The sequence below is a fragment of the Bufo bufo genome, chromosome 8 (assembly GCF_905171765.1).
Source record: "Bufo bufo chromosome 8, aBufBuf1.1, whole genome shotgun sequence".
NCBI lineage: Eukaryota > Metazoa > Chordata > Amphibia > Anura > Bufonidae > Bufo > Bufo bufo.
Window position 1 is genome coordinate 91,580,355 of NC_053396.1, and position 14,704 is coordinate 91,595,058.

General features: G+C 41.7%; 1 protein-coding gene across 4 annotated transcripts in view; it reads left to right on the forward strand.

Moving 5' to 3' along the window:
- Positions 1 to 8,412, forward strand: part of RAB41 (RAB41, member RAS oncogene family) — a 49,824-nt gene extending 41,412 nt beyond the window's left edge. For 2 of the 4 annotated variants that reach the window (XM_040442293.1, XM_040442294.1), the window contains exons 6-8: positions 741 to 834; positions 3,692 to 3,758; positions 6,576 to 8,412. In XM_040442293.1, coding sequence (XP_040298227.1) covers positions 741 to 834; positions 3,692 to 3,758; positions 6,576 to 6,640 — 226 coding nt within the window. In that variant the 3' untranslated portion in view covers positions 6,641 to 8,412. Of the gene's footprint in view, positions 1 to 197; positions 453 to 740; positions 835 to 3,691; positions 3,759 to 6,575 lie in introns of those variants that run through there. The other 2 variants (XR_005780732.1, XM_040442295.1) reach the window with 2 other exon arrangements.
- Positions 8,413 to 14,704: the final 6,292 nt, after the last annotated feature.

Below are 14,704 nucleotides of genomic sequence, written 5' to 3' on the forward strand. Positions count from 1 at the left end.
TTTTAGTAGAAATATTTTACATCAGGAACACGGTTGTTTTGTGGTTTTACTTATGCGCTGCCCATTTTTTTGCTTTCATTTGCTCACTTCCTTCCTTTGCATATTACTTTTATTGTGTCCTATTTCTCCATACTTTATTTTGATTTGCTCTGATTTTTATTTCCGTTCATCTGGTTTTGTTCCATTGCTGTAGACAGGCTTCTGTTCAGAGGGCGAGAGGCATCTCGGGGACTGAATGTCTTGTATATTCAAACAAGTACTAAAGCAAGATGTTTTGGCACACAGCAGGTACGTGTCTTGCTGCTGGAGGCTAAGAGTAGCACTCCTCACTCTCCTCTGCCATTAATATACCTTGTAGTGGGGTGCATCGACCCGGCAAACAACTGGTGATCTTGCAAGCTTATCCTATGTGTTAATCTGACCAGCTAGGTTTAATGCAACCATCTATATTTTTTAGCAAAGCTGTGAATGTGTTCTAAAACGTGACTAACAAATGACTCGAGTAAATGAATCTTTTCCTGTGTCCCTTCCTTTCTAGCCATGTGTACATGTAATAAGTATTCCTTTAAAGGGGTTATGTAAAATTATCCCCTATCTACAATATGGGGGATAACTAGCAGTAGGACCTCCACCGATCTAATAGTTATCCCCTGTCGTGTGGATAGGGGATAACGTTACATGACCAAAATACCCTTTTAATTTACTTTGCAATACTTTTGTGTCTGTTATATTACTAATAGACAAATCACCACAGAGGAGGGAGAGCAGAGAGCCAAGGAGCTCAGCGTCATGTTCATTGAAACTAGTGCCAAGACGGGCTACAATGTCAAGCAGGTAAGAGCCGCCTCCTCATCAATGGGTATTGCTGTTTTCCACATTCTGGGTATTGATCATGAATAGGAGCGTTTTACTGGGATCTGTTTCTGTACATCCAGAATATGAACTGTTCAGCACTAGTACAAAACATTTGTCTGAATGAGGTCTTAAAGGGAACCTGTCACCAGCAACCTCCCTATCTAACCACTTGCATAGCCACAAAGCTGTAGTCTACCTGATTAAAATTCTTTTGTTGATCTGAGGCTCTGTTCCTGAGTTGTGATATGCAATTTAGGTATTTGGTGCAATGAGCGTGTCACCATTGCTCTTGTTGCACCCAAGCTCAACTGGTCTCTGTGGCCAGCAACTTTTTATTGGCCAGACCCCAATTACTATACATAATTTTACTCTTAAATGGGCTGTCCTATAGAAGTAATGTTTTACTAAGTGCCAGCAAGCTAAGGATTTATACTTGCCTGCTCCCTGCTACTCCAGTCCTCCACACTGCCTCCGGTTTCTCCATGTCCCGGTCCCTGCACTGTTTACATCCGGCGTGCAGAAAGAGCGTGCTCATGTGAAGTTAACCTTGCATGTAAACCAACAAATTAGGGAAGTTATACCCATGAATTCATTAAATCTGTTATAATTCAACAATCCACATTAAAGTTGTTTGGGGGGGGGGGGGGGCACCATACAGAACATGGTAAAAACGGGGGTCATTTATTTAGACCGGCGTTTTATTCTCCCGTCTTAATAATAACTCCTATAGCTGGCAGTGGATCCCCCGAAGTTATGTGGAGGCGCCAGCCTCTATGTAACTTCGGCATATCCATCGCTGATTCTAAATGTAAGATAGCTTCTTTGCTGTCTTACATTTAGACCATTTTCTACACCCTAGAAAGGCCTAGAAAATGATGAATGAGACAGGCCTGCCGGCCGTCCCCTTCCCCGACCAGGCTCTCTTAGACCTGGTGTGAGTGAGGAAGAACTTGCAGGTTCTGCTGCAACATGGTGTACGACAGAATCTGCACCACTTTTGTGACGCATATCTGTTTGTAAATGATCCCCTAAATACCAAGTAGAGCCACAACAGAAAACAACCAAAATATTTATAAAAACAGCAAAATATGTTCTTGAAGATGTGAAATATGCTGTTATTTACATTTCTAAATGTATTTACAGAGGTTTTTGGAAACCTATTTCTTCATGACAAACCATTGCATTATTAAACTTAAGGTACCCATACAAAAGTTGATCAAAACGAACGCTCATCGGTTCAAAATTAACTATGAGCGATCGTTTTAGCCGACAGATGACGGACCATTATCATCTGAAAAGTCAGTCATGTTTAATATTTGGACGAAAGATCTTTCTTTAAAAAAACGTTCCTAGAAAGATCTTTCGCCCATCACCTGGCTGCATTAAACATGTAGTGCCTTTGAAAAATTATTCATACCCCCTGAACATTTCCACATTACACCCACAAACTTAAATGTATTTTATTGGGCTTTTATGTGATAGACCAACACAAAGTATCAAGTATGTGTGAAGTGAAAAGAAAATGATACATGGTTTTCAAAATTTTTTATAAATATAAATCAGGAAAGTGTGGTGTGCGTTTGTATTCAGCCCCCCTGAGTCAATACTTTGTAGGACCACCATCTTTGCACATCTAGAGGCTGAATTTTTTGCCCATTCTTCTTTGCAAAATAGCTCAAGCTCGGTCAGATTGGATGAGAGTTTCATTCTCAATTGGATTTAGATCTGGACTTTAGGCCATTCTAACACATGAATATGCTTCTAAACCAGGGATGCCTGATCTATGGCCCTCAAGCTGTTGCAACACTACAACTCCCAGTATGCCTGGACAGCCAACAGCTGTTAGGGCATGGTGGGAGTTGTAGTTTTGCAACAGCTAGAGGGCCACAGGTTGAGCATCCCTGATCGAAACCATTTGATTGTAGTTCCTGCTGTATGTTTAGGGTCGTTGTCCTGCTGGAAGGTGAACCTCCACCCCAGTCTCAAGTCTTTTGCAGCCTCTACCAGGTTTTCCTCCAGGATTGCCCTGTATTTAGTTCCATCCATCTTCTCATTAACTCTGACCAGCTTCCCTGTCCCTGCTGAAGAAAAGCAGCTCCACTGCATGATTCTGGGCTGTCAGTTTAGGTGGACGGCCATGTCTTGGTAGGATTGCAGCTGGGTCATACTCCTTCTATTTTTGAGTGATTAGATTGAACAGTGGCCTATGAGATGTTCAGAGCTTGAGATTTTTATTTTATTTTGTATTGCCTAACCCTGCTTTACACTTCTCCTTAACTTTATCCCTGACCTGTTAGTGTTCCTTGGTTTTCATGATGCAGTTTTTATCACTAATGTTTTGTAGTTATACTGAGAATAAATTACACACAGGGGGATTCTATTTACTAATTAGGTGACTTCTGAAGGCAATTAGTTACACCGGAACTTATTTAGGAGTATCAGAGTACAGGGGGATGAACACAAATGCCTGTCACACTTCAGATTTTTATTTATTTGAAATTTTGAAAACTATATATCATTTTCTTTTCTTTGTGTGTAAAGTGAAAAAATGTGGAAAAGTTCAAGGGGTACTGTATAGGCAGTTTGAACAACTGTAATGGCCAATATGGACTAAAATATGTATGGCCATGTCTGTGAAATGGACGTTCACCAGATATTTGTTTGTTCAACAGTCAATCAACTTCTATCTAACGTGTATGGCCACCTTTATGATACAAACAGAGAATATGTCCAAATATTCTAGGACTTGATTGTTAGAACCAGAACAATGATAACTGCAGTATTGCTGATAAAGTTGTGTAGGTGGAACACATACCGTTTGTTTTTACGCTTCCAGCTCTTTCGTCGTGTAGCTGCTGCTTTGCCAGGCATGGACAGCACACCAGAGAAGAGTAAAGAAGACAGTATCCTTTTGAGGTTTATTAATATGTTGTATGTATCTGCTAATAAGGTGTTGTTCAATCGCCCCCCCCCCCCCCCCCCCCCCCCCCCCCCAACACGCACACACGCGACTGTTCTTGCAGAGGGAAGCATACTTGCCTGCTCCTGGGTTCTGGCTATTTTGCTCCTCTGCTGTGCCGCTCTGGTGCCCAAGTTTCAGCATCCTGTTTGACTTGGGTCAGATAGCTGCTGCAGCCAATGACTGGCACAATGGTGATGTGTCCCCCATGTTTCACGTCACCGGGTGACATAATGCAAGAGTGGCACATCACTGCTGCAGTGGCCACATTACCCAAATCAAACTGAATGTTGACACGTGGGAACCAGAGCACAGTGGCTGAGGAGTTGGCAAGTATACCTGCTTCCATAGGTCTGGCCAACTAGGAGAGGTGGGTCTCCCCAAAAGATGCCCTGACCCTTCAAAGGTGGACAACCCCTTTAAAGTAAACCTGTATGGTAATGTATGCTGCTTTATGATTGACAGACACTGAGCTCTATGATATACATACAGGTTTTTATGATTTGGAGACGGAATTAAGTAAAAAACATTAAAGCTTTGTAATGATTTTAAGGGGGTTATCCCATGAAAAGTATTTATCAACTGTCCACAAAAGAGGTGATATATACTCACCTAAAGAATTATTAGGAACACCGTACTAATACTGTGTTGGACCCCCTTTTGCCTTCAGAACTGCCTTAATTCTACGTGGCATTGATTCAACAAGGTGCTGATAGCATTCTTTAGAAATGTTGGCCCATATTGATAGGATAGCATCTTGCAGTTGATGGAGATTTGAGGGATGCACATCCAGGGCACGAAGCTCCCGTTCCACCACATCCCAAAGATGCTCTATTGGGTTGAGATCTGGTGACTGTGGGGGCCATTTTAGTACAGTGAACTCATTGTCATGTTCAAGAAACCAATTTGAAATGATTCGAGCTTTGTGACATGGTGCATTATCCTGCTGGAAGTAGCCATCAGAGGATGGATACATGTTCTCATTCTGTTTACGCCAAATTCGGACTCTACCATTTGAATGTCTCAACAGAAATCGAGACTCATCAGACCAGGCAACATTTTTCCAGTCTTCAACAGTCCAATTTTGGTGAGCTCGTGCAAATTGTAGCCTCTTTTTCCTATATGTAGTGGAGATGAGTGGTACCCGGTGGGGTCTTCTGCTGTTGTAGCCCATCCGCCTCAAGGTTGTGCGTGTTGTGGCTTCACAAATGCTTTGCTGCATACCTCGGTTGTAACGAGTGGTTATTTCAGTCAACGTTGCTCTTCTATCAGCTTGAATCAGTCGGCCCATTCTCCTCTGACCTCTAGCATCCACAAGGCATTTTCGCCCACAGGACTGCCGCATACTGGATGTTTTTCCCTTTTCACACCATTCTTGGTAAACCCTAGAAATGGTTGTGCGTGAAAATCCCAGTAACTGAGCAGATTGTGAAATACTCAGACCGGCCCGTCTGGCACCAACAACCATGCCACGCTCAATTGCTTAAATCACCTTTCTTTCCCATTCTGACATTCAGTTTGGAGTTCAGGAGATTGTCTTGACCAGGACCACACCCCTAAATGCATTGAAGCAACTGCCATGTGATTGGTTGACTAAATAATTGCATTAATTAGAAATAGAACAGGTGTTCCTAATAATTCTTTAGGTGAGTGTATATTGGATCACTGGAGGCCTGGCCAATCCTAAAAGTGGAGGGTTCTAGAGTCCCCTCCCTGAATAGAGCGTTGGCACTGTTTACATCAGTCCTGTAGAAGTAAATGGAGAAGTGAACCGACATACTCAATACCGCCCTATTTAGAAAGTTGACTCTGGTAACTTGCATTCATGGTATCTTGTGGATAGGTGATAAATATTTTTTTGTGGGATAACTCCTTTAAATACACTGGCAATTTACCTTCTGCATAGTTGTAGCCCTCTGTTCTTGATAGGCCTTCCATGTCCATAGGAATCCCATACCACCTAGGTCTAGTGGTGATGGTGTCCAGCAGGTCATCAATCGTGGGCCGATGCTATTCCTGATCTGAGGCTTAAGGGCTCATGCACACAAAAGTATTTTCTTTCCGTGTCCGTTCCGTGTTTTTTTTTTTGTGGATCGTATGTGGAACCATTCATTTCAATGGGTCGGAAAAAAATAAACAGATGTTACTCCGTGTGCATTCTGTTTCCGTATTTCAGGTCCGCCAAAAAAGCATGTCCTATTATTGTCCGCATTACCGACGAGGATAGGACTGTTCTATTAGGGGCAAGCTGTTCTGTTCAGCAAAATACAGAATGCACACGGATTGAGTGAGGAATCCCATACTTGTGCCAGTACTATAGTTATTGGATATAATGTAGTAGGCAGGCATAGACATGATTTTATTTCAGTACTGCAAACCTTAGTTTATATATTGAATGTCATGAGGGCTTGTTCACATCTGCATTAAAAGTTGCATTCGGGCCTCAGACGCAGATTCCATAAAAATAGAGTGGACAAAGTCCTAAATATATGACTGTAGTCAATGGAGTCTGTTCGCCTGAGTTATGTGCTGATTCCAGCAATGCCATTGTTTTCGTTGTTCTGTCCCTATAGCTGAGCAGAACAATGGAAAAATAAAGTGACAACGTGATCTCACTACTAGTAAGTGGTTAATTATTAGTTAGAACTTCTCATTTTTTATCTTATCTGGTAGTCCTTTTTTCCCTCTGTTTACTCAAACGTCTTTGCAAATCATTTTTCCAACCTCTAACCGAGTAGTATTCCTTAACCTGTGCCTCCAGTGATTGACATCAAGTTGGAGAAGCCTCCTGAGCAGCCAGTGACTGAGAGCGGTTGTTCCTGCTAACACCTCCCGATATCACAGTGTGCACCGGAGGAGAGTCCGCTGTTGTCTAAATGCATTAAAAGAAAAAGCAAAGCGTCTATTTATCTCTTAGATTCCCAGTGTGTGGATGCAGTGTGTGTTTCATCATCTTTAAAGGGGAGTGTTGGGTACATGGGGAAAAAGCCACACCCGCCTCATCTCACTCAAACTGCATGGTATTGTGTAAGCCTGCAGAATGAGAGTCTTATGTATAGTTTTTATTTCTTGCACTTTGGGCGCTAAGTTGGTGCCTACTTAACTCTCTCAATGTGATAAACCTAAATGGAACTTTGTGCTGACATGTTCTTGTTTGTTGCGGTGACTAAACCAGGATGCAGACGTTATACAAGAAGTGGGGTGCACATATGTAAACCTGGCTTTAAAGGAGAAAGGGGGCTACCTGTGCGCAAAGACCTACACAGCCGTCGTATCTTCACACTTGTGTGCAGTTGTCTTTCTTATACCGCTCTACATTTCTCACAAATGCTAGACTTTTTGTATACTTTTGTATATTGTTTTAGTTGACTGCTGTACATGAATGATTTCTTGTTTGCACTTTGACCAGTGTCATTTTACCCTGATAGCGGTCTATTGTTCGTTATCTTGCATCTATTTGCTTATACTCTACACTCTACACACCCAATAACAGAGACATCTAATGCCCAAAGGTCAGTAACCCTTTATAGACTGGAGACAGTTTATTGGGAAAAAAAATTCTGACTTTTCAACCTACATAAACATCTTCTTTCAGGTGCTCCATATTTTTATCTTTTTGAGAGGGGGGGTTTGTTTAATTTTTTTAATGGGGTGCATGCATAGGAAACTGTTCTAAGGTGCCTCAGTTTCCCGTTGCAAGTGATCAGATTCACGTTTTTTTCTTCAGTGCATATGTGAACATATGATTGTTTGCTATGGGCATCCCTTGTGCATGTGTCCTACCCTAACTTGTCTCTAAATTTGATATATCTCAAGATGTATGTTGCAAGGGGTTAAATAAATATGAAAAAGCATGTTTGCCAATAGGCCACCATGTTAAAAAATGCATCCTCCACGTTAGTGGTTCAGGAAAAAAATTCACATTATCTGGAGAATGAACAGAACATTTAGCTGCAGATCTGCCAGTTCCCACACTCCTGTGATCCAAGATGGCTGCGCCTCTGATGCACACTGTGTGTTTGGTTGTCCAAGACACTTCCTGCTCTTGGATTGGCCTACACTGCTCACATGACCTGAGGGCAACAGGAGGTATCTAACAAATGCACAGTGTACACCAGGTAGCCTGCTAGCTGCGGATCTGCATCTGAAAAGATAGAAAGGAGAGCACCAGGTAAACGGTTTGTTCTTTAACCTTCTGCATATCATGTTCTACGGTCGTTTCCCCCACACCCAATCTCTTGCACTCTGGGCTATGGCTCCTCTCTGTTTCTCACCTCCTGTGCACTGCCTGTGCTGCATCCTGGTCATGTCGCCTTGCCGTTTTTTGTGTACAGGGTTTCCCCAGCAGTCTGGGTTAGCGCCTTCGATCTGTCAGTTGTATTGTTATTGCAGATATCTGAATTGTACAAAATAAATAAAAGCTTAAAAAAATAAAAAACAGATAAATGATATAGTGAAAACGTTCTCTCCACTTGAATAATCTTTGGATGTCTTCTATTGCGTATCTGCCCCATATTACTTCTCATAGCTGTAATTAGGTGTGACTATTACTGAGTACTATATGAACACAGCTGTCACTAAATAAAATCTACACCTATTACACCGTTTTCCTTGTGCTTTCTTCATCAGACGCAGTTAGAACGCCAAAACGGGTGGACGGCTTTTTATCTCCTTGCATACAGTGTAATGCACTGTTCTGTTGCACAACTGATAGCAGCGGTGCCAGATGGACCCTACTGACTTTGTTTTCAGTGGAAAAATAGCACTGCGACAAAGTGTAAAATGTCATGTTAAGTTAAAGGGGTATTCCAGCACATAATGCTGTTCCATGGTTTGCAAAATGTTATACTCACCTTGCCAATCTGCTGCCTCTGAATTCTGACAGTGCCTGTGCCTCCGCTGTGCTCCACTTCCTGCTCCCGTTCTACGGCTGAAGATGCTGGTCAGTGGTGAAGGTGAGTCATTGCTGCATTCACTGATTGTCTGAGCAGCCTTCCGCTCAAGACGCACAATTTTTACCTCCAAAAGTAAGGGGAAAGTGGCAATGCAGGAGTCACGGGGAGAGGTGATGGAAGTGATGCGCAGTACTCGCCCTCCCTGGTCTTCTTCCAGGCCCCGCTCTGCATTGTGTCCTGATGGCGTACAGCGTCAGGACGTAGTGCATGTAGGCACAAACTATAACTGGATACTGTGCTACATCATGTCGCAGTACAGCGCAGGCTGGGCGGCAGCACCCTCCCGGAGCAAGTGAGGTAAGGTGCGTTTCCCCCAATGTCTGATGGGAGTCCGACCTGAGGCTGATGAGGTCTGTTCTGGGACTGATGGGGTCCGATTTGCGGCTGATGTGGGTTTGATATGAAGCTGATGAAAAATGGGGATCTGATTTAAACTATTTTTATTAATTTTTTTTCTTCCTCCAAATTCTAGGTGCATCTTATAGTCCGAAAAATATGATATGTTAAAAATATTGTATCCCGAAGCCATTGTATCTTGAGGGATCACTGTAATTATTTTATGAATGAAAAAGGGAGAAAACATTTGTGTATGTAGTCTGCTATACTATTAAATTGCTATAACTTTTTGTGATTTTTATTTTTTAATTTCATTAACTTTTTATTTAATTTTTTTAGGGGAAAAAAGCGAATTAACCCCTTTAACTCAGTCAGTTCAGAAAGGGGTTAATTACAGACAGCATTACTTTTATTTCACACAGTATCATTGAGACACTTGTTTGGAGACCACTTTTCCAGAATCTTCACTGTCTAATGATCAGCAGATACCCAGATCCTAATGTAACACGCCGTATATATGGGGAGTTACAGTTAACAGGCTACTGCCCTTACGCATAAAGTCGTGTAGCGGTATGCAAGTGGTTAAATATCTAGGGGTGGCGATAACATGCTCACCAATTAATCTATATAGCTATAATATTTCCCACTATAATGCTTCCCTTCAGGACACACTGAAGACTTGGAAACATTTTCCTTATCTTTTATGGGCAGAGCGAATATCCTGAAAATGGTGGAGCAGGATGAGTCCCCGGCTGTCAGTGACAGAGGGAGAGCCGAGGAGAAGGCAGAAGAGGTTCATCAGTGCTTCTGCCATCTCCTCAGATAGGTGAGCGGCGCGCTGTGCAGTTTGGACCTGGCTTGGGGCAGAGGAGTTTGAGTCAGTAGACCCTGATCAGCTCTGCCTTTTATAAAGCCCCCACAGGAGGCTGGTTTCCACTGTAACTGGGGCTTCTTTGGATGCCCCAGTTACAGTGGAAATAGTACAAATAAAAGTATCTCATTGTCTCCCAAAGGTCTTTCAGTAATTTCTTGGGAACAAATTATGTGGAATTTTTTTTTTTTTTTTAAATAAACAAAAAATATAATAAAATACAAATAAAAAAAAAAGTGGCAAAATAATAGTAAATTATAAAATAAAAATAACATACCATAAAAAGGAAAAAATGCATTGTCCCCCAACAGTCGTTTTTATGACCCCTTGGAGGACATATTATGTGGCACAAATATATTGAAATCAAATCATTGGTGGCATAAACATTAATCTCACAACAAGACCACAATGGTGCAAAAACGTCTCAATCTCAACTCGACTCCAATTCTGATTCAGAGTAAAAAACGCACCAAAAACCAAATAAGCTTCTTTATGTTTCATTCTCAAAAATACTGCACATTATAGTGCATACATAAATGACTCATGGTCAAAAGAACATATAATCACAAAGTCCATACTGATCGATAAAGTCCTTTAAAGTAAAAAAGATACTGCATGTTATAGTGCATACATAAATTACTATTTATAACAAAACATAAAGAAGAAGCTTATAAAAAAAAAAAAAATTCTAAACTTTTTTTTTTTAAGTAATAAAATACAAATAAAAAGAAAAAATTTAAATGTGCAAAATAATAGTGTTCATTGTCCCCCAAAAGTATTTTTATGACCTCTTGGGGGACATATTATGTGGCAAAAATATATTTAAAAAATAATTATAAATATAATATAAAAAAATAATACAATAAAATAAAAAGGAAAAGTGCAAAATAAAAAAATGGTCAGTGTCCCCCAAAGGTCTTTTTATGACCTCTTGGGGGACATTAGCAGAAATATATTTAAAATAAAATAAAAATAAAAAAGATATTAAATAATAAAATACATAAGAAAAAACACCCACACCAGCCAAAACCGTCACCACCCCATTCATGTGAAACTATACCTATATCACAAAACGGCCGAGACAAAATAGGGAACTAATTATTTATTTTAGTGTTAGTTTGCATATTTAAAGAATAAGGCGCTATAGTTTGAAAAAAAAATACTTTTTAAAAATGTTTTTTGTACAGCTTCCCTCAAATAAAACTACAAAAAAATAGATTTATAAAGTCCTTTGTGTCATGTAAAAAATTACTGCAAAAAATTATTTTGGTAGTCCAACAAATAAGAAAGTTACAACCGTATGAACCGCTGTGTGCGCTAAATCACAAAAGTGTCTGGTCATTAAGGCCTTTTCAGACCGGTCATTAAACTGTTAACCAATGAATGCTTTCCCCGCTAGTAAGGTAAAGGGCTTTCTGGTTATTGCATGGCGCCTATAACTGGATTGGCAGGAGGTGGTAATAACCAGTGAGTGCCATCCTCTGCAGTAAAGGAAAGCGATGATTTATGAATAGGAGGCAGAATGGAAGGAAATGTCGCCACTTTTCCGGTAAAAATGATTTTTAACAAGTTGCTGCAGCATGGCCTCTGAAACAAAAGATGCATACTTAGCTGCTTCCTGACGCTCTGGTCCTCCGCACTGCCATCTTCCAGTTTCTGCGCTGTTTATACCTGTCAGTGCATGGTCACATACACCGCTCCAGTCAATGACTGTTTTCAGTGGTAACATGCTGCTTGTGGCCACATCACTGCTGAAGCCAGTCATTGGCTGGAGAGGTTCATGCACTGCCAGGTGTAAAGATCGCGGGGAAGATGGGGTCAGTGCGGAGGACCACAGCAGCGGGGAGCAGGTAAGTAGAACTCTGCCGTTTCAGGAGCTATGCTGCAGCACGATATTCGGGATAATTACTGGGAACAAGTGTTCATAGTAATGCTCATATCTTATATCTGTCCGGTATAATCGTGCAGCTGATAAACAACCAATCACTTGTTTGTCGGCTGTTTTGCATATTTTATCAGGATTAAAGATGTTCAGTTATCGTCCGCTCATCTCTCTGTAATCGGGGATGGGCTACCAATAATCAATAGAACTGAATGAAGGTGGTATGACACTGGTAGTGATCATTCCTCCCATTCATTTTGCATTGGCCGATGCAAATGAGCGCCGATCAACATTTTTTTATTTTATTTGTGGCCCCTTGAAATAGAGCGATGTGACAATGCGGCAGGGCTGGTGCAAGGATTTTTGCCACTCTAGGCAAAAGCTAATTTTGCTGCCCCCCCCTCCCCCCCTTGAGGCCATCCTTTGACCCACCCCTTTTTTGTCTGCCACCTATTTACTGATTGTTTCATGCAACATTTTACTTGACCAGCTAATTTTAGATATTCTACAGCAGTCCCATTACAATCCCCCTCCCCCAATCAGCCTTTCAACCAAATAATAAAAATAGTAAAGTAGAACATTTAATTGTAAATATTTTCTCACATGCAAAACATAAAATAGCAGCATTGCACATATATCAAGTGCCAACAGGATTTCCAAACCTAACATAAAAATTACAATAGAAATATTAAAACAGTATAGAATGATAAGTTCCTAGAATGCTGCGGCTCCCCTTCCTCGCGCTCCCGTCTTCTCGCTGGCGCTGCACTGTCACCTGACAGCGTCATGTCATAGTGCGCGCACTACGTCCTGATGCGATCAGGAGGATAGTGCAGCGCCGGGGCCGCCGCAGCCAGGATGCTGGGACAGTGTAAGTTTAAAGGGGCGGGGCTGGCTGCGCAGGCATGCATGTTGTGTTTGGACCGGGATCACTCCATCAGACATGACACCCGGTGTGGCCCGCACCCCCCTCGCAACACCACTGCTAGTAGCAGGCTGCTACTGTGACTTCTATTGCGGCCAGACTCCAGAGAGCCGGTCCTGGCCCCCAATGTTATGATCTGGCTGCCTTGGCTGGTACAGCATATCATTTTGACACAGACATAGAACAAGTATTTATACAGAGCCTGGAAACTATAGGCCGGTAAGTTTAACATCTGTTGTGGGTAAACTGTTTGAAGGTTTTCTGAGAGATGCTATATTCGAGCATCTCAACGGAAATAAGCAAATAACGCCATATCAGCATGGCTTCGTGAGGGATCGGTCATGTCAAACTAATTTAATCAGTTTCTATGAGGAGGTAAGTTCTAGACTTGACAGTGGTGAATCAATGGATGTCGTATATCTGGACTTCTCCAAAGCATTTGACACTGTACCACATAAAAGGTTAGTATATAAAATGAGAATGCTCGGACTGGGAGAAAACGTCTGTAAGTGGGTAAGTAACTGGCTGAGGGATAGAAAACAGAGGGTGGTTATTAGTGGTACACACTCAGATTGGGTCACTGTCACTAGTGGGGTACCTCAGGGGTCAGTATTGGGCCCTATTCTCTTCAATACATTTATTAATGATCTTGTAGAAGGCTTGCATAGTAAAGTATCAATTTTCGCAGATGACACTAAACTGTGTAAAGTAATTAACACTGAAGAGGACAGTATACTACAGAGGGATCTGGATAGATTGGAGGCTTGGGCAGATAAGTGGCAGATGAGGTTTAACACTGACAAATGTAAAGTTATGCACATGGGAAGGAATAATGCAAGTCACCCGTACATACTAAATGGTAAAACACTCGGTAACACTGACATGGAAAAGGATCTAGGAATTTTAATAAACAGCAAACTAAGCTGCAAAAAACAGTGTCAGGCAGCTGCTGCCAAGGCCAATAAGATAATGGGTTGCATCAAAAGGGGCATAGATGCCCGTGATGAGAACATAGTCCTGCCACTTTACAAATCACTGGTCAGACCACACATGGAGTACTGTGTACAGTTCTGGGCTCCAGTGAACAAGGCAGACATAGCAGAGCTGGAGAGGGTTCAGAGAAGAGCAACTAAAGTAATAACTGGAATGGGGCAACTACAGTACCCTGAAAGATTATCAAAATTAGGGTTATTCACCTTAGAAAAAAGACGAATAAGGGGAGATTTAATTAATATGTATAAATATATCAGGGGTCAGTACAGAGATCTATCCCATCATCTATTTATCCCCAGGACTGTGGCTGTAATGAGGGGACATCCTCTGCGTCTGGAGGAAAGAAGGTTTGTACACAAACATAGAAGAGGATTCTTTACGGTAAGAGCAGTGAGACTATGGAACTCTCTGCCTGAGGAGGTGGTGATGGTGAGTACAATAAAGGAATTCAAGAGGGGCCTGGATGTATTTCTGGAGTGTAATAATATTACAGGCTATAGCTACTAGAGAGGGGTCGTTGATCCAGGGAGTTATTCTGATTGGCTGATTGGAGTCGGGAAGGAATTTTTTATTCCCCTAAGGCCTCATGCACACGACAGTATTTTTTCACGCTCCGCAAAACGGGGTTCCGTTGTTCCGTGATCCGTGTCCGTTTTTTTTTCCGTGTGTCTTCCTTGATTTTTGGAGGATCACCAGACAAGAAAAGTGAAAAAAAAATCTAAGTCAAGTTTGCCTTGAAAATGATAGGAAAAAAACAGACACTGATCACGGACGTGGATGACAATCTTGTGTGCCTCCGTGTTTTTCACGGACCCATTGACTTGAATGGGTCCTCGAACCGTTGTCCGTCAAAAATATAGGACAGGTCATATTATTTTGACGGACTGGAATCACGGACGCGGATGACAAACAGTACATTTTCCGAGTT